Source organism: Rhipicephalus microplus, chromosome 8 (assembly GCF_043290135.1).
Source record: "Rhipicephalus microplus isolate Deutch F79 chromosome 8, USDA_Rmic, whole genome shotgun sequence".
Taxonomy (NCBI): Eukaryota; Metazoa; Arthropoda; class Arachnida; order Ixodida; family Ixodidae; genus Rhipicephalus; species Rhipicephalus microplus.
Genome location: NC_134707.1, coordinates 109,086,591 through 109,111,818, shown reverse-complemented (window position 1 = coordinate 109,111,818; position 25,228 = coordinate 109,086,591). Strand labels below are relative to the sequence as shown.

At 47.7% G+C, this 25,228-nt stretch overlaps 1 protein-coding gene across 1 annotated transcript in view; it reads left to right on the top strand.

Moving 5' to 3' along the window:
* The window catches only part of LOC142768718 (venom metalloproteinase antarease TserMP_A-like), a 108,882-nt gene that overhangs the window by 41,653 nt on the left and 42,001 nt on the right, over nucleotides 1-25,228 (top strand). Inside the window, exons 7-8 of the mRNA XM_075870725.1 lie at nucleotides 19,738-19,809; nucleotides 23,462-23,586. Coding sequence (XP_075726840.1) covers nucleotides 19,738-19,809; nucleotides 23,462-23,586 — 197 coding nt within the window. The remainder of the gene's footprint in view (nucleotides 1-19,737; nucleotides 19,810-23,461; nucleotides 23,587-25,228) is intronic.

Genomic DNA, 25,228 nt, shown 5'->3' with positions numbered 1-25,228 from the left:
CATCCGCGCTGGCCGGATGCCCCAGCTTCCCAGGGGGGATACCAAGACCGCGATTCGGCCCCGCGGAAGCCTCAATATTGCCTAGACCGGCTGCACCGTGGTGGCTGAGGCAATCCTGGCCAACGTTACTTGAACGAGGTCAGTTTCGCAGTTCCGCGCGCGCGCCGGCACGAGCGGCTGACGCGTGAACAAATGGCGCTGCTGTTCCGTCTTGCTTCACATACCACGCCGCGCGTCGCGACGCGCGTGTTGCCGCTTAGACACGACAACACGTTTTCGGTGCTCGGTTGCTTCTTCGCGCCATTATTTAGCGAACTGTCATCCCTTACGAAAGAGTTCTAACACGTGACAAGAGCGCCAATAAACAATGCCTTATTGTTGTGCCCCGGGCCGCAAAAGGGGCTACGGAAATGACATTGATCATCATTTCTTTGAGCCACCATGGGATCGCGATGAGTTTAAAAAAAGCCGCCCGCATGTTCCCACGGAAAGAAGTCGAGTAAATGCGTCGCAGAGTGAGGAGGGGGGTATCGCGTGTATGTTGCGTAATTGGGTATTGTTATTTCATCTTATTTACGGAATGATGAAGAAGCGCGTCCTTCAACAAGTGTTGGAAGGCTGATGTTGGGTTGTGCCCCACTATACTGGTTGAAGGTACTGTTGCTTCCAGCGCATCTACTCGAGTCAAGCAAAGCGTAGCCACAAATTTTTTTCGAGGAGGGAATTGGGCGGGGGGCACCTGCTTCATTTCGGGCAAGGCACCTCCTCGAAATGGTCATTTGTTATTCTCTATGCTATCGCGAAAAAAATTTCCGGGGGGGGGGGGGGGGCACGGGCCCGGTGTGCTACCTCCTGGCCATGTCTGGCATGGACACAAACTGCACTCTGTGTAACGAGCCGGAAACAGTTGGACATGCTGTGAGTGAGTGCTGGGATCCGATATTCTTTTGGGATGTGGTACAAAAGACCCTGAAGAAATATCTGCCGATAACACCTCATGGCCTACGTTATATTTCAATACAGAATGAGAGTGGTGTTCCATAGAATATGACGAAATTACTGGGCCCTTAACAGTCTCTGGATAAAACGCGTGGCCGTGAGCCACGTGGATCCTAAAGCAAAATCGGCACGGGAAACTTCATTGAATGCGTAATATGTGCGCAGGATAGATCGAACGTTTATATAACCTCAAAATCGTATGCAGATGTTTGATGAATTGGTGAGAATAAACCGTTTTTAAACCATCAAAGTGGTGCGAGAAGATCAATATGGTTTTTATGAATTTGTATTTATTTATTTCTCAATAAAAAGGTTCTAAAAAGCACACCCGTGCCTGTGTAGTAGAACTCCCGCTCTCCCCGCAAACTGCCCGGGTTCGACCCGCACTCAGACTCAGAATTTTTTATATTTGCATCTTTCTCAATTTTCACGTCGCGCCCAAGATGATTATTTTTCGCTCACAACCAACGAAACTGACGCCGACGCGAGAATTTCTGCGAAACGAACTTTTTAACGCTGTCGCGTTAAAAATGGGCACAGATGATGTGCCGCAAAGATGGGCGGCTGACTCACAAGTCCGCTATATGTGAGTGACATTTTGAGGCGGACGATAATGTGAAATCTCATAAGTACATTGTAAATGGGAAATAAAATACTTCCACCTCGAGGAAAATGGTCGTTAGTGCCAAAGACATTACCTCGCTTTTTTCCGGTCTGCTAGAGCGCACATCGAAGGCGCATGTGACGACAAGAACAAGGAGGTCTCTCTCTCTCTCTCTCTCTCACACACACACGCACACACACACACACACACACACGTGCTAGGGATGAGCTCATGCCAGAAAATCAAATAGGGAAGCCATGGTCATGGAGTCGGTCGAGTGATTTTAGCGACGACGCATCTCCGGGCAGATCAGACGTCTCGTCAGCTACACCGTTCGCGCTCAATGAACCGATAAACTTGTCATCGCCTTCCGCGTGCAGGAGCCAAAAATTAATCGATGATGCCGCGTCAGGGATGACGTGCGGTGTTTTTCTACTGCAGAAATCTTGCACCAAGAGCTGCTACTGCGAAAAACTGTTATTGTGGAACGAGGTGGTAGCTCTAGATTGTGCCCACAACCACTAAAGTTCATCGTAAACACTGTACAGTGTTTACAAAGCGGCCTACTAGCTTTCTCTGCCTGTCTTACGGAGGCCACTGCTAGCCAGAAAGCCTGAAAAGGTGGTGAAATCAGAAAACAAAAGGTCCGCAACCTCTCGAAGAGGTTCGCCCGTGCGGCTGCCTCATAAAGGAAGAAACATAAGGAGATCCTGGGTCTTGAGCGAAAGCTTTCCGCAGTTTCGAATGAGAGAATCGAAAATACCCTTGCTGAGCTTCCTCATTTGCTAAGGCTTTCATTTATGACATCACTAATGTATCGAGTGTTCGGCAATAACCCAGCGAAATTATTCGAGAAAGATGGCTAATACTTTAGCCATCTTTCGCGCGAGAGTTGGCATGCTAACTGCAATTTTTTTATACCCCCATGAGAGAATTCTCTCACGAAAAACTGGCTGATAACTACACAATATAAAAAATGCCATCTTGAGCAAACTGTATTTCTAAAAAGTGTTTTCATTATAGTGCAGTTGACATTTGGCTGGGAAATTTCGCAGGCCGACGGACACTGGAAAGAACGTGAAAGATGCGCAGCTGATTACAAAATAAAATACGCTTAAGATGAGCCACCAATATAGAAGGACGATCGCATAATAACAACTCGTCCTTTGTACTTCTATTCTGGCGTCTTGTGTTTCGGGCACTCTATTTTTATAATGTATTGCGAACTAGCGCCCAACACAAGCTTCTCGGGCACAGCCGATTTCGCCTAAAAATAGCGTTCTGGGCACTGTTTGTAAATAAATAAGTAAATAAATAAATATTAATTAGTTTCCCGTTTAGAAAGACTCCTGACGTTTAGTGGTGATTATGAAAAAGATGTTTTACAAATTTTCGTTTTTGAAGTGGTTGAATTTGCCGCTCAAGTGTCTATGGCGAATCTCGGTTATCACGACTGACGAGACCTGCGACGAGAACGCGAATCACTCGCGCTGCAGCAGACGACGCACGCGGCTTGAAACAAAATGGCACAGCAGCGCCACTAGTTCTCGCGTCGACCACCACGGCCACTTCAGAGAGCGCGCGCCTACGGGGAGCTCCGAAACTGACCTGGTTCTAGTAACGTTGATCCTGGCGGCCACAAGCATCTGCGCCCAAGATCTTCGGGGTGACACGCTATGATCCAACGTGCAGCAGAATATTATGGTTGTATGCACACCTAGAAGGAAAAACGCCAACCACTACGTCAAAGTTCGGTAGATCGTTATCATGGGAAGAACACACGAGGTTAGTGCCTACGAGGCCGCCCCTCATTCCACGGGCAAAGGCGTGATCCGAGGTATTCCACTCGTCGACGCCCGAATGATATTGACAACAAGATCGTAAATGAGAGAAATCCGCTCGCCCTGGCAGCAAAGCGAATTGGCAGCGCCGGCACAGCAATCGTCACGTTCGACGGTCATAGAGTCCCAAACACTGTACGCTACGGCCCCACCCTTGTGCAATGTTCGCTTTATCGCAAGAAAACAGACATTTGCTACACTTGTAGTCAGCTCGGTCACCATGCTGATGTGTATCACAGCCTAGCCCAGCTGAAGTCGTATGTTGGGAGTGCGGGGCTTCCAATCCTGACTCACAGCACAAGTGTACCTCCAAGTGCAGGCTATGTGGTCGGCAACCCCTCATGGCTGATAAGGACTGTAGGCAAAGACTCCAGATCCTATTCGTCGTGCGAAGAAGGCGCCGGGAAAAGTCTCGCGTCACCGACCAATGCCAAGCCACGGCCCCACCATCATTTCCCATGGTAGAGCAGGACTTCCAGCAGTTACGCATTTCCGAGGGCCGTTACAGAACCGTTCCCTGTCCACGAGCCGTTCCCGATCCCGAGGAGGAGTGCCGCGCTACAAGTCTGGGAGCTGCTCCAGGTCTCGATCCAGGTCTACCGGGCGTCAGCAGCAGTCTAGCGGTGTGTCAGCGAGAAGCAAAAAGTCGGGCTCTAACACCTGGGACGACATGGTCAGAGGAGGGACAGCTGAGGTACTGTCGTGGTCACTCCCAGAGCACGCGTACAGCGTGCGCGAGATTGCCCAGATGAAACGCGAGAACGCTGCAATGAGGGAAACCATAAACAAGCTTATGTAAAAAATTGCTGAGATTAAGAACGCGAGGAAACCACCACCGCAACCCGCCACCACCTGCGTCGCCGATACAATGCCCCTACCCATGGAGGTACACAGCACTGAAGGTGGTCACATCAGCCGTGAGGGTCAAAGTGCTCCCAAGAAGAGGGCCGTCGCCTACGAACAGTAAGATGTAGCGAATCGAGTCAGTCTTGAGCTTCGAGACACGCTATGTGCGCTCAGTGAAAGCATCAATAAACTCAGGGAGAACTTCGCCCAACTGCTGATCACCCTGGCCGTGCAAAATGAGCGTGTGTCCAATGTAGAGTCCTTTCTTGAAAGAGTAGTACCTCCCGCGCTGACCTCAACCGCCGCTGTACAACCCAAGCCCGGTGCAACGGGCCCCATCGTCCACGCTATTCTTAGCAAATCTGAGGGCAGAACCAGTCCACAAAAGCCCCTAGATGGCCAAGCTAATTGAGCCGTTTCTCATTTGGCAATGGAACTAAAAGGCGTCCCAGTAAAAAGGCGTCCTCACAGCAGTAAATCCGATGCTCTAGTGAAAAACCCCACGTCATTCTGCTTCAGGAAACATTAACGCCAAACGTCACACTGACTGGTTACTAGCCCACCTCGCATTATTTTGATGGCCAGGGCGTCTGCACCTTGGCCAGTAACAAGTTCACACACATTTCTCCTGGCCTCAAAATGGCCACCAGCAACACCAAATATGTCATGACCGAGGTTCTGCCACGCAACTCGGACCGAAGCAGCATATTTTTTCTCAACGCGTACAGTAGCCCTAAGGACTGACGACAGCTCTTCAGGACCCTGATAAGCAAGGCCCTCATCCTGGCGAGTCCTTACCGCCTGGTTGTGGCAGTCGATTTTAATGCTTCGTACCGCACTTGGGGCTACCCGCACAATACCAGCAAGGACGCGGAACTGTGGCAAAACGCGACTGACATGAATTTGACTAATGACCGACAAGGCCCTTCTCGCTGGGTTGGACACCTCCTCCGGCCAAGACTCGACTCCCGACTTGACCTTCGTCAAGAATCTCCCTTATGTACAGTGCGCCATTTCGAACATTGACTTGGGTAGCGACCATTACATCATGGTGACGCAGTTCTGAGTGGTTCGAAAGAGCGCAGGGGAGTTTTCTTGGACAGACTGGAACCAGTTTCGCAAAATCCGTAATGACCGACCCCTCCCTGCAATCAGGCCAAGCATCGAGCAGTAGATTAGCCAGGTCAGAGAGGACGTCATAAGTACCACGAAGAAAATTAGTACTGACCTCCCAGGTGAAAAAAAATGGACAGCCGCCTTGCCCACCTGCTCGAGGCCAAGAAGTTGCTTCTTACCAGCTGGAAAGGCCAGCGTCTCAATTACAGTTTGCGCAAGAGATATCCGACTTTAACAAGGCAATCGAAGAGCACTGCCCCGTACTCTCCAAGCAGCAGTGGGACGAGGTGTGCAACTCGGTAGACGGCCAGATGTGTATTGGCAAGACATGAAACTTGCTCAAGCACCTTCTCAATCAGACTAACATCAAAACTAACCAGCGAAACGTACTAGCGCGAGCCGTGCACGAAGACAAGCAGTCCTATTCAAAAGAGGAGGTGTTGAAGCAGCTGGTGCAACAGTATTTCTCTGTCGACTCAAACCCCACAACAAAGTACTTCGAGTACTCGGGACCGGCCAACACTGAACTGGACGCTGAGATATGCCACGAAGAGGTTCGGCAGGAGCTCTACGGGCTGAATGGAAAGTCTGCTGTAGGCCCTGATGGCTTAACTAATAAGACCATGTGGAACGTGGACGACCCGTCAATCGAATACCTTACCAAAGTCATCAACGAGGCATGAAAAATCGGCGAGGTCCCCGACCCGTGGAAGGTCGCACGAATCATGCTCATTTCTAAGCCGGGGAGGCCACCCCACTTGGAAAACATGCGCCCCGTTTCACCCACGTCCTGCGTAGGCAAGGTAGCCAAGCATGTGGTACTCAATAGGTTGACTCGGTACTTGAAAGACAATGAGCTCTACCCGCACACTATGATTGGTTTTCGGGCCATTCTTTCAACGCAAGACGCTATGAAGCTGCTCAAGCACCAAGTCATCGACTGCAACACTCGAGACATGTGGGCCATTCTTGGCCTCGACTGAGAGAAAGCCTTCGACATTGTTACTCCCTCTTTCGTGTTGCGGTAGATTGCCGAGCTCGGCCTTGGGGCCAAATTATACGAATATGCCAAATCGTTCTTGACCCGTAGGAGAGCCACCCTCAGAGCGGGAGACCTCATCTCTGAGATGATCGAGCTGGGCTCGCGCGCCACGCAACAGGGGTCAGTGATATCGCCCACCCAATTCGACCTTGTCGGGGTCGGGTTGTCCGAGAGGCTCTCATGTATCGAGGGCATTAACCACACAATTTACGTGGACGATGGTACCGTTTGGTGCACATGTGGCAGCAACGGGCTAGTCGAGCGCTCCCTGCAGGAGGCCATAGACACCACGGAAGATTACCTCCATTACACCGGCACGAGGTCTTTCCCGAACAAATCCGAGCTCCTCCTCTACCAACCTACTAGGCGAGGGCCCAAGCCCAAAAACTGGCAACCGATCGCGAAGAGTGATATCAAGCTCTACACCGGTGGTGGCGGCGCAATACCCAGAGTCGACTTCATTCGGGTCCTTGGCGTGACCAAGTCCAATGGTTCCAATGGCAAGACTATACTCAAGTTCGCTGCCAAGACGAATGACGTGTTGCAGCTGGTTCAGCGGGTGGCCAATCACCACCAAGGCCTCAAGGAAGACAACCTATTCCACTGGTCAATGCCTTTGTGCTCTGCCACCTCTCATATGTCGTGGCCGTGCACAATTGGAAGCGTGCCGAGCGTTACAAGATCAACATCTTGCTCAGAAAGATTACCAAAGGGCCCTCGGTATCCCGATCAGGACGCGCACCGAGCGCCTGCTCCAGCTCGGAGTACACAATACGTTGGAGGAGATTGCCGAAGCTCAGGAGCGGGCCCAGCTTGCGTGCTTTTCGGGCTCCCAGACCAGCTGACATATACTCCGAGAGCTCGGCCACTCTCCGGCTGAAGTGGACGAGAAGATGAGACAGGTGCACTGTGAGGTTCGCGACCTCATCACCATGGCACCGATAAAGAGGAATGTCCATCCTGAGCACAATCGTGGTAGGCGACGGGCTAGAGCTGCCTCTCTTCTCAAGCAGATCCAGAGTGCGAAGCGCAGCATCAGCTTTGTCGACGTGGCAGCGTACCGCGGGAGCAGCGTCTTCTCCGTAGTCGTCGTCGACTCCAAACAGCAAATCACCAACTGCGCATCGGTTCACACTGACGATACGACGATTGCCGAGCAAGTGGCCATCGCCCTGGCAATCCTTGACGGAGAAATGGATGTCATCTATAGTGAATCTAGGTCTGCTATTCTCGCTTTCAAGTGAGGTGTCGTCTCCAACAAAGCCCTGCGCGTGCTGCAGACTGGCGGCTGCGACAGTATCAAGCATCACCTAATGATCTCGTTTCCTGCACATGTTTGACAGGCCCAAGGCACTCACTGCAGCTTCAACAAGTGTGCCCACGAGACCGCGCGCACGCAAACCAACCGTGCCGATTCCGAGCAACGATTCGGGGTCAACGGGGTTGCGAAAAACAGGGACGCACCTGCCAGGTACAACCAAATAAGAAAACATTTTACCTCGCGCGAAGACTATATACACTCCTTCATCGAAAACTTAATAGGTCACAGGCCCTTACGCTCATAGTACACTGCTTACCGACACGTACCCTAACCTATGATCCCATCATGCTATTTATCCTGACGTGTTCCCCAATGACGCTTGCCCCACATGTGGGCATGTATGCACGCTAGCGCACATGCTCTGGGAGTACAAGGCAATGTACACGAACCCTGACACTACTTCGGTCAGGCGGGAGTTGGCCCAACGCAGCTCCATCCTGGTCGGCCAACTTTGGGCCGTCCAGCAGGCCCGCGGGGCGGCCGATAGGCTTGTCGTAATGGTCCCGACGTGAAGCCGCCCGCTGTGCGCTGACGCGCGCCTTGCAGGGCCACAATAAACTTTCGCAACCAACCAACCAATTGCCACATACATGAATGTGGGCGTGAAACCAAGCGGAATATGAGCTAATGACCTAGCAGTCAGCGTTTCATGCGCTCGATATATAGTTGAGCGCTCGGATGTAGGCATGGAGCAATAGCGGCACGTCGCCCGCCTCAACTGTTGGACATACGGGGTGAATTCGGATGTGATTCGCCGTACGGCTGTTTGTGCGAATAACCGTATTCTAAAAGACGTCCAGCAGGTTCCCACAGCACGTGGAGACGATTCGCACGCCACGCGGGCATCCAACTTGCCGTATGCGCGTGGCCGCTGGTCGCTGGCGCCACTGGGGACTCCCGTTTCTCTGGTTCATTGGGTTCGTTCCTCACTGCTTCGATGCGTGGTCTCGATCAGCCTAGTATTTGTGCAGATTCGTCGATGGTGGCATGGTAAACATTGGATAAACAGTTTTTTGACGTGAAATAACTCGTGATTGAATAAAGGAATGCTTGAAGTCTGCAATTTCTGCAAGGCGACATCTAACTCCAAACCACCAATGAGACATTGAGCCGCGATGAAAGACCATTTCGCAGGCAAACAATGTCACCGGTCATCTTGGAAACCGGCTCGCTTCATTCGCACGTTTGCTCTTCCCACCGAGGCCGCTGAAAAAACAAGTTGCGCGTGTAAGCGCTCCATATGAATGTACTAGTTTTCATCGTGTTGACAAAAATAGGCGCTCGACAATGAGGTCGCGTTGGATCGCGAATGGTGCTACCGAGAGTGCCTGACCACCTGTCCTACGCTCGGAGTCGTGAGTGAATAGGTGAACTGTTGCGATGCTTATCGCTCGCAAAGGCATAGCTTGGTTAGAGAACGAAGCATGACTGTGTCAGGTTGTTTGCTCTGTACCTAATGAAGAGTATACGATGTCTTCCGAGTGTGCAAGCTGAGAGGCCGTACCTGGGCTGATGCTACGCTCAGATGGCTCGTTCACCCGATATGTCGTGAACCGTTGCATAGGCACGTGCGGCGTCACACGTCGGATCGGATGCCGAATCGCGCCATGTGTCCAGCACTTCAGCGAGCGTTGGCCCGACTTGCGAGGTGCAGAACAAATTGTACTGCCAATCGGCAGCTCGGTGCATCGCATCCCGCTTCTACCCGTTGTTGCGCGTGATACACGGTAGAGGAAGGTCTCACAGATGTATGCACGCCGTAGCTACGCTGGTGACGAGGCGCAGCTCAAGAGTCATCAAGCGCTCGTTGCCATACCACGTTAGTCTCATACCGGTATAATCAGTGCGGAGATACACGCCCCTTCGCATTCATTACGCCTATATAGGGGGAGCCAAAAAAAATCTGTAGAGTGCGTCGCACGGTCGCAACATTTGGCTACTTTACGCCAGATTCTATAGAGCGGCCGTGGCGATAAAAAAAAAGAATGACGTTGGCTTTGGCTACTTTTTTGGCTATTGTTCTCACGCTGACATCAACAGAAAATATGCCCTAAAACAAGAGCCAAAATATTAGAAGAAAAAACAAATAAAAAAAAAACATCAGGCCTGTGCAGAATGCGCAACACAGTCACAGCGAAAGCATGAAGAGCGAACTTTCAGCGCCTTTTCTAAACACTATTTGGGTAACTGCTGCAAGCACACTTGATGGGTAACCACTACACCATAAATATTCTTATTTTCCGCATAGTAGACTGGCATTCGCTATGCTATTCAGCTTCATTCTGCTTTGAAGCGTGGTATCCGCTAAACACTTGTAACGAATGTCGTGTTGCGTTCGGTGGCTGACAACGATCAAGGATTAGCCTGAAGTATGCGCCACAGTTAATAGGTGATGAAGCAAGCTTCTATAATGTGTTGGAGCATTGGACTACCCACTCATTACGTGATTCGTACTGTGAGACGCCTGGCTTTTTATTTGCTGTTAAAGAACGCTTTGTTACTCATATTAAGCGAGTCCTTTGCCGACATAAAGCCAGCCTAAGTCAACTGTGCGCACGAGTCTGAAGCACCGGTGTGGCTCAGTGGTAGGGTGCTCGGCTGGCACAGAGTGGACCCCGGTTCAAATCTAACTATTGCGCCACATGTCTCTCGTTTTTCTTTTCCGATTTCGTGCGATAGTGGTTACAGACACCGGCGGCGGCAGCCGACAACTACGGTGTTGCGCGTGACCCGTGTTGTGATCCCATAACAGATTTCGCTGTAAAAAAAGATGACAGCATATCCACGCGGTGAATGATGGAGAGTGGGGTGAAGCATTTGTCCATCAATTCGTTCTAGCTTCCGTCCGTCCATGCGTCCGTCTGTGCGACCGTCCGTGCGTCCATCTGCCCGTCCGTGCGTGCGTCTGTTCGTGCGTCCGCACGTCCACCCGTGCGTCCCTCCCTGCCTCAATCTATGCGTTCGGCCCTGTGTCCGTCCATGCGTCCATCCTTCTGTACAGCCATCCGTGCGTCCGTCCATGCATCTGTCTGTGTGTCCTTTCGTCCAACTAGTCAACACTCCAAGTACCACCATCTCGCATCTTCTCGTCATATATTCCGCATATAGGAGCACAGCCAATCAGAGGACATTCCAAGGACTAAACGAGAGGTGGCCCATGCACACTTTCTTACGGATTGCGCTTCGTGTCTACTTCCCACCTTTAACAAGCTCCAGTTCATGGTATATACTAGTTCACTGTATTCATAGCACTGCGGCCCAACGCTTGCCAATTCTTTCTAAAACCAAGGAGGTTACGCCCAGCGAGTATAACATAGCAACCCTTCCTTGCCATATAGTGCTCAATGTACATGCCAATGGCTTCTATGTGGAATGAGAGACAGGAGCATTGGGCTTTTAGTTGACGCGCATGCCACGATCTTTTTTATTGTTCAACAACGCACAGGAGAAATCTCCCACCAGCACCACCTTGCAGGTTAAAGCGTAAGACATGTTACGCACTACTACGAGGGACGCACAAGTGCCGGTTTAAGAAGCTTCGCCGCTAAAAAAGTGTTCATTAACACTGATGGCTGCGGGCTTTGTTGGTGTAATCGCCTTGTTTCACTCAGTAAACCGGAAGCTACAGCGTGCGCCCAAAACGAGTCCCAGCCGCTATGGTTTTCTGTTTATTGAAGTTGACGTTATGAAGCTGGCGTTGTAAGTCATTCTTTTGATCTGGTATAAATTGGTCGAAATAGTCCCAGTTGTAAGCCAAGCGTACTACAGGTGCATTCTGCAATGCTGCGTAACGACGCGCAGTGCACGCAATACTTGCGTTTTTCTCTTGAAGTGAATTCGAAGATAAATTACAAGCGCTATATATTTTCCCACCGCTGATTTGCAGTCGAGAAAGCTGTACAAGGGCCCGATAATGTATGCGCTGCATAGCACAGGTGTTTTTTCTGCAACTGTTTGGAAGGAAGACGAAGTGATTCTTTGTAGAACACATCTCGTTTGTAATCAGGAACCGATTCCACAAGTAGAGTCTATCAAATATTTGGGCATTATTTATAACGAGAAACTTAACTGGAGCCCTCACATAGACTATAACGTGGCAAAGGCACAACGAGCTTCAGGCTTATTGCGAAGGTTGAGCAACAGAAAATATGGGTTACGTAGACACACCTTATTAATGATATATAAAATGTACATGCGCCCAATACTCGAATTTGGGTGTATATTATTTTCGGGTGGCCCTACGTACAAAATTAAACCGTTAGTTCTATTAGAGCGAGAAGCGTTACGGTTGTGTTTGCGACTCCCCAGGTATGTCGCTATTAATGTACTATATCAGGAAGCTCGCATACCAACTATTCTTTGCCGATTCCGTATCTTAACAGTACAAACATACTTGAAATTTTACGGCTTATCAGCGAGACGGTCTGCATATGCCTTTATTAGTGACCCCGACGCCTTCTTCCTCGCTCACTGGCCACGCTTTCGTACTCCCCAGATTATTTTTGTACAAAAGAAACTTGAAAGCATAAAGGTGGATATCAAATCGGTAATTGGAACCAAAGCATTAAATCACAATATTACGATAGAATGTGATGAAATTTTTCCCCCACTATCTAAGTTTCAATCTTCGAGTTACTTAAATGACAGGTTAGAAGACTACATAGCTCATGCGGAAATAAAGAACATAATAGCCACAGACGCTTCTGTGAATAAAGAAAAGGCAGCAGTAGGAATCGTCTCAGATTACCTCGGTTGGTCATTCTCGGTAAGACTACCAGACTTCACTCCGGTTTTCGAAGCTGAGCTCCTGGCTATGATTTTAGCGCTACGAAAACTTCCTTCAAACGAAGAGAGTGCAATGATTATTACTGATTCTCTTTCGCTGTGTACTACTCTCACAGCTTCAGAACAATCAAGAGCTCTAGCGACATTACAAACATTAGTTCCTCCTCATGTGAAGTTCCTGAAGTTAGTCTGGGTCCCGGGACACTGTGGCATACGGTTGAATGAAATAGCCGATTCACTATCTCGAGCCACACTTGATGGCCCTGTGATCTCGGTACTACCAGAATCGGAACACATAGTGTCGATCAGATATAGAAAATGGGCTATTTATACGGATATTATGGAAAATATTACTAAATATACGGACTATCAGCACCTAACATACCCCTGGAAACCTCAGTGGAGTCAATCTAAAAAGTTAGAAGTTATTTTAACCAAATTTCGATGTCGTGTCCCTCCATTAAACTTTTACTTGCACAGAGCTGGTCTGGCGATATCCCCCCTGTGTCCATTCTGTGAAGAAACGGAAACAATAGAGCATTACTTTATAACATGTAAAAACTATTCATTAATTAGGAAAAGACTTTTAATTGTTCCGTTTCAAGCAGTAGGTTTAAATTTAACTGCAGATAATGTTCTAAGTTTCGGTGCCTTTAGCTTGGGACATTGCCACAGGAGCGTATTCGATGCTGTATGCAATTTCATTCGAGAATCAAAGCGCATGTCATAATAATGCCTGCTTAAATATATTTCTGAAGACACTTGTCTAATTTTGAATGAAATTTGCATATTCATTTGATTGTGACCGGGTGAGATAAGCTCGATTGTCTGGTCTACTCAAAATTTCTGTCTTCCACTGTAGTATTACCTCACCTTTTCTCTTCTTGATTCAATCTTCAATTATTTGGTTAGTTTAATATTCCTTTTTAGTTAATTATTATTTTCTATTACATCATTAGTTTTTTCATTAAGGATAAACCTTTTAATATATCTCATATAGGATACTTCTAGATTTCATGGCCAATCCCCCATAGTGGGTATGTGCCAGTGCGAAGGGGCAACAACAACAACAACAACATCTCGCTCGTCTCAGCGCTTTTCTGGACTTATCGCTGCAGTTGTGGGGTGTATTGTCCCGTAGGTTGCGGTAATGGATGTACAACCTCACGAGGCAACGTCTGACTCCGACTCGTCCACGGCCACTACCTCGAGGAAGCGAGGAAACACATCCAGTGAGAGCGATGACACTGAGCTGTACTCCGCATCTTGCGACGGGTCCTCAGACGACGGCTTTCAACCTGTCCTGCACTGCAAAGCCATGCGACGGATGATCAATCCATCGCCGGTGTACAGCCACCGTGAAAACGGCACCCCAGCGATGGCCCCATTTCATCTTGTTTGTGCCAAAGAACGCTACCGAAAGTTTGCGTGTTCTGAACAGGCAAGTGCTTTCGTTCTATTTTGAGAATTTGTGCCGAACGAGATTAAAGACCTACGGCTTAATACAAGAAGAAACATCCTGGCTGTCGATGTGCGGCACTCGAGTGTGCTGAGCACGCTGCAACAAGTAACACAACTGGGATACATTGCAGTTAGGGCCATCATACCAGCCGATGGTGCGACCACATCAGGAGTCATTTACGACATTAACACAGAAATTCCAATCGCGGACCTTCCAGTACTTATGAAACCTGCGAGTCAAGACAACGTCATTGTCAGCGTTGGACGGCTTGGTAACACACGCTTTGTGAGAGTAACGTTCAAAGGCGACTGTCTTCCCGCATACGTGAAGGTTGGCCACTTTCGTCAACAAGTTCGACCTTTCATTACTAAACCCGTGCAATGCTTCAATTGTCAGAAGATCGGCCATGTAAAGGGTGTTTGCAGGAGCTCCGCAGCGTGTCCCCGGTGCGCCGAACTACACGCGGAATAGAACTGTAGCGCCACATTGAAGTGTCCTAACTGTCAGGGTGCTCACAAGGCTTCTTCGAAAGAATGTCCACACATAAAGAAAGAATTTTCTATTCGGAAGCAAATGGCACGAGACAGCTCAACCCACAAAGAAGCTGCCTAGAGAATCCGGCGAAGACGACGTCGCCGTCGAAGGTCTTCACGTCGGAGAGCACCAACTTCAGGCGATAAGTCGACGCATCAGGAAAGATCGCCAGCTGCAGTTTACAGCACGGCAGACACAGAGGTTGGAAAAGAGCAAAGGGGCAGACCAGTTCCTACAGAAGAGTGGCCTCCACTTACGCGTTCACAACGCTCAGAAGAGCCGCAGCAGAAGCCGTCTTCTTCAGAGCAAGCTGCTGCAATGGAGGACTTGTGGAACACAGATCAGCAAGTGATAGCTCTTTTGCGACCCTTAATTAGCGCCATCCGCTTGTTGTTAAGCGACATGCACACACCGCCAGCAAGAAGTGCATTGCAATTACTGGACGATTTGAGTCCAGTACTCGCAGCGCTTGAGTAAACCATGGCTCACCAGCCACTGTCTTTCAGAGAAGAGGCCCGAAAAGCAAGTATTATTCAATGGAATGCCCGGGGACTGAGGTCACGCATCGCCGATTTCCATCGGTTCGTATACACCAATAAGTTCCCCATCATTGTCATCTGCGAGCCAAATTTGCAGAAAGAAATCAGACTTTCTGGTTATGAGTCATTCATGTCGTCTACAACCTCGGACAATAGCAAAGTTCTGATATTCATTCGCTGCGACCTCACCTACATTCATCATCCGGTGTCACCCGACGACGACAATCAATATATAAGTATAACAGTGAAAAGGAGACTTACCATCACGGTTGTGGGGGCCTACCTCTCTCCGTCAAGCCGTTTCGACCATACAAGACTACAAGGTATCCTGTCAGCAACTTCTCACCCATACATTATAATTGGCGACTTCAACGCCCATCATACAATCTGGGGAAGTTCTAAGACTAATGTTAAAGGGAGAAAGTTGGTATCCTTCGCCTCCGACAACCAACTTTTCTGGCTAAATGATGGCAGTCCAACGTTCCTACGTGGTTCAAGGTATAGTGTGGTGCTTTGCTTATGGATTGTGTTGCAGTGGGTGTACTCAGCCCTCTGGAGACGAGTATAATTTGATGGTGATTGCTATGTTTTTCTTACATTTCGTGTATACCAGTATCAATTTTGTTGTAACTTTGTTGTACCTTTATTTTTCCTTTGAACTTGCTGTACCTTTCCTGCTTGGACCTTAAATGGTTCGCAGTATATGATAAATAAATAAAATAAATAAATAAAGAAAAGCAGCTGCCTTGACCTGGCCTTTGTCTCACGTGGCCTCGTCAGGCATGCTGAGTGGTTTCCAGACATAGAAACGCATGGAAGTGACCACATTCCCACTTACGTCAAAATCGAAGGATTGTCCCATGCTAAGATACGCGATAGTGTTCAAAGAGTGGACTGGTTGAAATTCTAGTCCCGCATGGAAGAGCAACGTGAAGCAAACATATCCCTCGACATAGAGGAGATAATTAAAAGCACAATACACGATACTACGTGTACCCTCACCTGCTCTCCCAAAGTAACGGAATTTGGCGTCGAGCTAGAACAACTTCGAGCAATCCGACGGCGTGCTGAACGAAGATACCGACGCACGGAGGCAATAGAAGACTTACGGATTGCTCGACGTATACAAAAGAAGATTGAGCGCCGGATAAATAAACTCGAGTCACAACGTTGGACTGCTTTTCGTGAGTCACTTGACCCACGAAAACCTTTATCCCAATTGTGGAAGACGGTACGAGGTCTCCGCACAAAACCCACTCAGTGGTCACCATTCAGGGCTCTCGCACTTTCTGAACAGAGACGCGGCATCGACGTGGCAGAAGACTTCTGTGCCAGAGTGTCTGGGCCACTCACAGGGCCAAATAGCGTATTGCCCTCGACAAACTGTCCACAAACACTGGATTCCCGCATGGATATGCCTTTTTCCGTCGTGGAGCTCAGAACAGCACTAGCTTTGTGTGAATGCACGTCGGCACCAGAGCCCGATAGAATTTCTTATAGCGCCTTGTGTCATCGGGGTTAACGCGCGAGAATCCTCCTTTTGGAGTTGTACAACAAATCATGACAAGATGGAACGCTCCCGACAAGCTGGAAGACAAGTCGCCTACTTCCACTTCTGAAGCCAGGCAAGTCACCGTTGCACCTCTCATCTTATCGTCCGATCGCATTGGCCAGTTGTGTAGGCAAAGTTATGGAGAGGATGATCCTTGGACGCCTAGAGTGGTTCTTGGAGTGTAACAACATCTACCCAGGTGCCATGGCAGGATTTCGGCGTGGTCGAGCATCGATTGACAACGTAGTCGACCTGGTCACTTATGTCCGACCCGAGAAAGGCCGTAAGCGTCTCTGCGCATCTTTGTTCCTAGACGCCAAAGGGGCGTATCACAACGTTACGCATGAAGCTGTTCTCACCGCTCTCGAAGATATAGGAGTAGGTGGTCGGATGTATCGCTGGATACGTAGTTATTTGTCAATGCGATGCTTCTTTGTCAGCTCTGAAGACGGTCCAACCTCTCAACAATACAGCCACCGATGCATCCCCCAGGGTGGCGTACTCAGCCATGTGCTGTTCAATCTTACGTTAATTGCTCTCACTGAGCATCTGCCCAGCACAGTCAGGCTATCAATGTACGCAGATGATATCTGCGTTTGGGCATCGGCTGTAACACGCCTGCAACTGCGAGGAAGAATTCGAAAAGCTGCCACTGAAACATTACGCTACCAACGAAATCGAGGCTTGGAAATTTCTTCCGAGAAATGCGCCCTCGTATCTTTTACACGAAAGCCAATGGATAAGTACACTATAAGCATCAATGGTCAAACTGTACCATACGTTCAATCGCACAAGTTTTTGGGCGTCATAATTTACAGGAATCTATCATGGAGCGATCACGTTTCATACATGAAGAAACGGTTAATGGACATCTGTAATATACTGAAGTTCTTTGCAGGGAATACTTGGGGAATGTCTCCCAGTGCATTGCTACAGCTGTACAGAGTACTTTTTCTCGGTTTCCTGCGGTATAGTTTACCGGCATTGACCAATGCAAGCAAAACAAGCCTTCGAACGCTACAGAGTGTTCAGTCCCAGGCACTCCGGATTTGCCTCGGCTTGCCTCGTAGTGCGACAACAATGGCTACTATAGCTATCGCCGGTGACCTCCTCATCACGACACATATCGACGTTGAGGCACTCAGGGCACATATAAGGCATATTGCTCGGACACCCTGCCACCACCTAGCCTCTTTACCAGCAGACAGACCACGTTCGTCATTTTGCCAAACGGTCAACACATACCGCGATTCTTTGCCAACATGCTTCACACCCGCCGCCAGGCCTTTGACTCCTCCCTGGTGCCTGACTCAGGCTCATATCAGGCTAACTATACCTGGCATCAAGAAAAAGGCAGATATGTAGTCACCTGCTCTTAGACAGCTTGCTTTGCTCCTGTTATACGAGACGTATCAAGGCTGTATACACGTATACACCGACGGCACTGTTTTACAGAAGAGTTCACCGGCATCATTTGATATACCGATAAATGACACGACAAGAAAATTTAACACCTCCCATCTTACGACATCAACGGGAGCAGAGCTCACAGCTCTTCGTGCCGCATTGCAATTTATCAGCGATCAACAGCCACCAAAATGGACAATTTTCAGTGACTCACAGGCGGCACTGCAATCCCTTCTATCCCCTTTACGCCACGGCCCGTACGAACAGCTGGTATTTGAGATTGCAGAAAGGACTCACCAATTCATCGAGGAAGGACATGAAATAGCCTTTCTATGGCTGCCAAGTTATTGTGGAATAATTGGCAATGAACGGGCTGATCAAGCTGCTCGTTCTGCCCATACTGAAAGCGATGAAATATCAATTCCGCTTTCCAGAACTGACGCTGCACGGAAACTCCGCATGCTTGCTCGCAAGCGCACCACGTCACAATGGAACGAGTCACATTTCTTCCATGCACGGTTAGGTACTTTAGACCCAACTCTCAGTCTTCGAATTCCTCCGGAATTACGCCGATGAGACGCTACTATGCTGTGCAGATTATGGTTGGGCGTCGCATTTACCAATGCGTACGCGTTCCGCATAGGAATGGCTGACACTGCTGCATGCGACCATTGTGGCAGTGATGGAACAACTTGGCACATTCTGTGTGAATGCCCACAATAGTGCTCGTAGAGGCAGTCACTATGCAATGCACTAGATGAACTGGACAACCAGCCTCTTTCGGAAGAAAAAATCCTACGCTGCCGACAGGACTTTATGTCGCAGAAGAAGGCTGTGAAGACGCTCCTGCGCTTCTTGCGTTCAACCGGCCTGTCCAAAAGACTGTGATCGGAACACTCTGAATGTGTGCGCATGTGGCTTTTTTTCTAATTTATTTTATATCTCTCTATAGCTATCCTCTTTCCGACCCTTTTCCCCACCCCCGTACAGGGTAGCAAACCAGTTCGTCTAGGTTAACCTCCCTGTCTCTTCCTGTTAACCTGTTAATTATTTCTCTCTCTCTCTTTCTCTCTCTTCGCAACTGTTTCATTCTGCACCTCTCCCCCCCCCCCCGTCCGCAGCTGTTTTTTATACATAGGAAAGCTTGAAAAGATCGGAAAACTTGAAGACATCAAAACTTGAAGGCATCAGAAAAACGCAACTTTTTAGAAATTTCAAAGCTGTTCCGTGTTCTTTTAAAAATTAGGAATTAATCCCATTCGCTGTTACCTAGGTTTCATGGATCAGCAGCTGTTTTTGAATTGTTGAGCATTCAATTTTTACATCGTTAAAACATTAATGCTAGCAAACTAGCCGATAATTTAGGAGTTCACAACTTCGCAATTACCACAGAAACCTGAGATTTCTATGATACTGAAAACAAGATGAAGTTCATTACTGCTGAGCTCCATTGCAAAACAAAAGTGTACTACAGATATTCATTGTCTGTTCAGAACTAAGGCTAACACCTAAGCTGCTGATGGGAATGAAACCTTTTCTTGCATACTCGGCAGCACAACACTTTAGTCACTGACACACTGCGTAGCATCATTTAGGCCTGGAATAAAAAAAACGAATAATTAGAAAGTGGCTGAACTGTGCTTACTGATGCTTCTAACAGGATACTAAGAGAGCATAACATATTTCTAGGTGAACCTAAGGTACGAGGATATGAAGAAACCATCTATAAGAATCCGACTTGTTGGAATAACAAAGAGTCAGGCAAGTACATACGCTTGATCACTCGGAATAATGGCATGAGTGGCCTCAGCTGCATTTGATGCAGTTAAAGTGAAAACGTGACTCGGTTTGCATCTAACATGCTTTGTTTTTTGCGCCAGTGCATATGGGCGTGCTAAGGTGATAGAGTTTTTAACTACCAGGGGGGCATTTGCATCGTAGTTTAGGTAGTAGCCGTATCTGACAAAAAAAAACATGCATAGTTGATCTCTAATTTTGGGAATTGGATTAACACGAAGCTGAAACGTGTCTTCACCGAGGTACTTGAGCTTTCATTGTGAATTTCTTTGACACAAGGGAGAGGGAATGATTGCTACAGCGAAAAATGGAAGCGCGCACCTGAAAAAGTAGCTTTTTTTCACTAGCAGACGCTGCGTGCGGGGGTGCTTCATAGAGTGTGTTCGCACAAAGTTTCGAAAGAGGAGTTTTCAATGCTGCATTCACGTTTGGGGATGCCAGACATACTGAGTTCGTGTAAGAAGCTGATAGAGCGCTGAATGATAGTGGGACCCGCTTAGTTTCCTGGTGACTCTGCACAAAAAAATTGTCTCTAATAGAGCAGAACACGCCTTTAAGAGTTATGTTCAGAATATATATGCTTTATCCCGGGACCTGGAGTAAGTGATAGAGACATTGAGGCCATAAATTTAGGCCTGAATAAATGATGCGAATGTTCCAATTTGAAGACCACCACTTACTAGCACGTTGAATTAGAGCCATGAACGGACAAGTGACTTTTGAACAATGCTACGACTGATAATGAAAGCCTTTGGTTTGACTGTAACCAGGAACGTATTGGTAATGATTATCAACGAGGTTAACGATGATGAAGAACGCGTTGAAGCACAGCTGCGGGAAGAAATGGGTCTCGAATAATAATAGCGCTCATGATTATAAAAGCACTGAACATTACGATTAAGTGATTGATGGTGGCGATAATGAATGGTGATAATGAATATCTACAATCAGAGGTGTTCGTGAGCGGCCACGTCTATGACGATGCTAATAGTGTTGGACGTCTGGAACTGATGATGAAGGCGGTGATTCTAGTAACCGGTGATGATGATAAAAGATTATAATTAAGACAGGCTTTTCGGCAGGCAAACTTCCTATCTGCAGTAAAGAAAGAACTCGTGTAACTGGTGTTCCAAGCGTCCTTATACGTGGACAAGATGTAAAACAACATTTTTCAAGTTTCCGGTTTATTCTGATGTTTACGTGTGTTATTAAATACATGCGAGAAATATTCACTGGGAGAGCTGGATAGTCTGTAAGCTACAAGCGTTAGTGAAATTTATTGCCTTAAGGCATTGCTTCCTCTACATGAGTCATTGCGCACACAAGCGCCAGTTCTGCGTAGTTACTACTTGTCAAACAACGCGAGCCTATCTAAAAGGCTTGTGGTCTGGGCTTTTGGTATGAATTTGTGGTGTGGTTACTGTCGCACTACAGCTGCGCTCATGGCAAAATTACTGTTTCGTTCCTGTACGTAATTGTTAAAGGGGTCAAGCAACACTTTTTGAGCATGGTAAGAAAATGCTGCCGATCGGTAGTAGAGGCTCCCGACAACACGCGAGCCAAGTGTTATAGCGCAGCACACGGCATGGAATTCAATATAATTTATCAAAGTCAGCTAAAAATTGTGTCTTCTTCGCTCAACAAATGACGAAAAACGCAAAAAAATGACACGTAGATTACCCGTCTACCAGCCCTTGGCTGATTTCAACATGGCGCACTCGGTTGTTACAGAGATCGCCATGAGAGGCCATCACTTGTCATCGCGCGCGATCGCACTGAGAAAGCCGCGTATTCGAAGAAAAACCAACAAAGTCCTCAAGGTCACGAGGCTCACGTGACGTTTTTTGTTTACCCCTACCATCCCGCCCTGCTTAGCTTCCAGCGCTTTCGTCGGGACAAGAGAAGAGAAAATGCAATTGCAGAGTGAGACAAATCTTTGTAACTCCGCTCGTACTGGACGGATTCTTCAATTATTTTGCGGCCTGGAATTTGTTAGTCGCTTTTCCATTGAGTTAATTTTCTGGTTATTCAAAAAAGTGTTTCAGGGCCCCTTTAAGAGGAGCTCAAAAAAACATACCACGAAGCTGCCCAGTAACGAAACTTGAGTATCTATGGTGTCAGCTATTTTCTAAATTGAGGAGTTTTAATGCTTATAGCGCTCTTCTTGCGTGGGCAACATGTGTGGCGCTCTGTATTTTACAGACTACTTCACAGATGGCTTGAGGTACCATCGGATTGCGCGGTTAGGCTTGCCGTTTTCCAGCTTTCACAACTAAGCGAAAACTCATGCGGTATACGTATACGTATGACAATGGTTCTGAAAGACTGATTCACGTGGCCATACACAAAAAAAAGACCATTCACTCAGCAGGCCAGAGGAGTGGCATGTGTCAAGTTAAATGGTCTACATACGCCTTGCTACTCCGCTTTAATCATATGTTGGGAATGACGACAGTAAAATTGAACGGGGAAAGTAAGGGAAAAAGGAATTTCTGTGCTAGAACTGTAAATGACGTGAACAATTAAAATATTCATGTAAATTTACAGTTGTGGAGAAACAAAATAGGTGTAAACAAAAGGTACAATCAAGTGTATAGAACCAGTTGCTTAACCGACTAAATCTATTTAAGGTGTTTTTGGCGTGCGTGTTCCCCAATGTATTGATTAGGAGAATATTGTGTTTAGCGCCCGGCGTAACCTTCGTGCATACGATGGTTCCACAGGTCTGATCCGACTCGTGCCGTGACGAGTCAGATAGGCATTCGAGTTCTAATCGTGGTTTATGTTGTATTCTGCTAGTTGCATGATCACACTTCCATTTTGTGGCATCGTCTAATGCCCACCCTAGCACGTATGCTTACAGCGCTTAGCTTAACCCATTGCGTTCTCTTTATACAAATGTTATTATACCTAACGAAATTGCTGAAAAAGAGAACTGGTGCCGAGAAAGTTGCCTAGAAGACAGGATGAAGTGTAACTTGATGACTTTGCTGCGCATAACACACCCTTTCAACTCAATAAACAGAGCATTAAAAGGGCAGCGTTTACCACACATTGCTGCATGCGCAGAAATGCGTCACGGAGCAGCTTATATGCATGCTTATATAATTCATTGGTTGTAACGTCCCAAAAGCCCCGATATGATTATGACGGACGCGGTAGTCAATGACTACGAAAATTAAAATCGTCCAAGGTTCTTTAGCGTGCCCCAAAGTCTAAGTACGCGGGCATCGATCATTTAAAGAAACGTAGCCGCCGTGATCGGGATTCGATTCCGCGACCTGCGCGTCAGAAGTCAAGCACAATGTCTTCCATACCACTTCTGTGGGTTATGTACTCACATCAAATGACCTGACGGCACAGGCATAGCCCCTCCCCCCTCTATTTTCAATATATATTTCGCTATGGTATAAAGAACAAAAAATCATCATTCCAAGGAGGTGGGCCCCCCTCACCCCAAAGTGAAGAGGTGCACCCCTCTTGAAAAAAATGTCTACGCCCCTAGCAGATGAAGATAAAAAGGAGCAAATTTTGTTATAAGCAGCCATGCAGTCTTCCTGGTCTTAATTAGTTGCCAATTCTGAAGATCCTGCACTGTGCTTTTTGTTTCATACAGTACGAACCATTCGCCGTGCGGAATCAGGGCACTGTGGACGCCGACAAGTCCCTGGACGCACTTGTGGCACATAACCATAAGGGGCGTATACCAGGGCACTTCGACGTGTTGTACTGGATAACAGGGTAGGTGGTTTAGCGTGCACCTCTTTTACATTCTCCTTTTCGAAATGTGTGGCATGTGAGTTCATGAATACAGTTGACCATCATCTTAGGAAAAGCTTTCAACACTTACCCAAGGACCAACTAAACGCCAATCCAGAATAAACTATTTAACCGGGAAATAAGGTTAGCGAATAAGTTTATATTCGATATCACAATGCCTTAGTATGTAACCTCAGTTTTATGGCAGGTGCTCCAAAAGGGAAGCATTGTGAACCAATCGGTTCTTCGGCTTAAACTGACCAGAATTACTCTGTTTATTAGTAAGGTGATAGTAAATGAAATTTCACAAACTCTATCTTCTTGGTGCTATTTAGCATTGTACACGTTGCCGTCCATGATGACGCTTGTACCTAACTGTGAACACTAGTGCTACGACCAAACCTGTCCCGTCGTTCCGAACCGACATGTGCTGTTACAATACGCAGTATTATTGAGGAGACAGACACATGAAACTATACCATACCGTCTGTTATAATCCTCATCTTTTATACTAGTCTAGGGTAGGGATCTCAAGCTCGTGGCCCGCGAACCTGTTGCTTGCGTCGCGCACATGGCCGTGTTCATACCATATATGTGTGCACATATATCACAGACATGACTGGTCTAAGCCAATGTTTTCGGGAGGCACCCCACGTGGTTACCATGGGCAGAAGCGTAGCTGTGAAAAAAAACAGCCTATCCACGGAGTGAATGATGTTGAGTGGGGCGAAGCGCCCATTAGTCCGTTCGTACATCCATCCATACGCCCACCCGTACGTCCATCCATGTGTCCGTTCATCCGTCTGTCTTTGTGTCCATCCGTGGTTCCGTGCCCCTGTCTGTCCATCCGTCCGTCTGTGCGTCCATCCGTGCGTCTATTCACGCGTCTGTCCGTTAGTTCGTCCGTTCGTCTGTATGTCTGTCCTTTCATCCATCCGTACGTCCACCTACGACTTTTAGCTCTCCTGGCCGTTTTGATAACGGTATCAGTACTATAATGGGTACGGCCTAACATTACTGTATGATGAGCATAAGTGACTTGTGATAACAATAAAATCATGACTTGCATTTATAAATGATATGATTTACTTTTCATGGTTTTCTGCTCTTGTGGTGGTTTTGTTCGCATGACATGTTGCAAAACTGGTATGGTATGGCATGACTGCATGGCGAACGCAAGTGACAAAACTTAACGTGGAAATTATGGCATGCGTGTCATGAAAGTCATGACAACACCCCACGGTCATGGTGCGCTCGCGGCCGTGTCGCTAGCTTCATATACACCAAATCTGGTGTCACGTGACGCCAACAGACGACGAAGGTAAATGACTGACGAAAACATGATATCTTGACACGCGTGTCCTGTAGGAACATGTCTACATGCTACGCTCATTGTGCGCTCACGGTCGTTTCGCTAGCTTCACATATACAAATTTTAGTGTTGCGTGGCGTCGATGGATGATGAAGGTATATTACTAATGCAAACATGATAATCACGACATGCGTGCCATGTAAAAACATGACAACATACAACACTTGATGCGCTCGTGGCCGTTTCGCTAGGTTCACATATACAAAACTTATATTTACATGACGTGAACGGACGGCGAAGGTAAATGACATA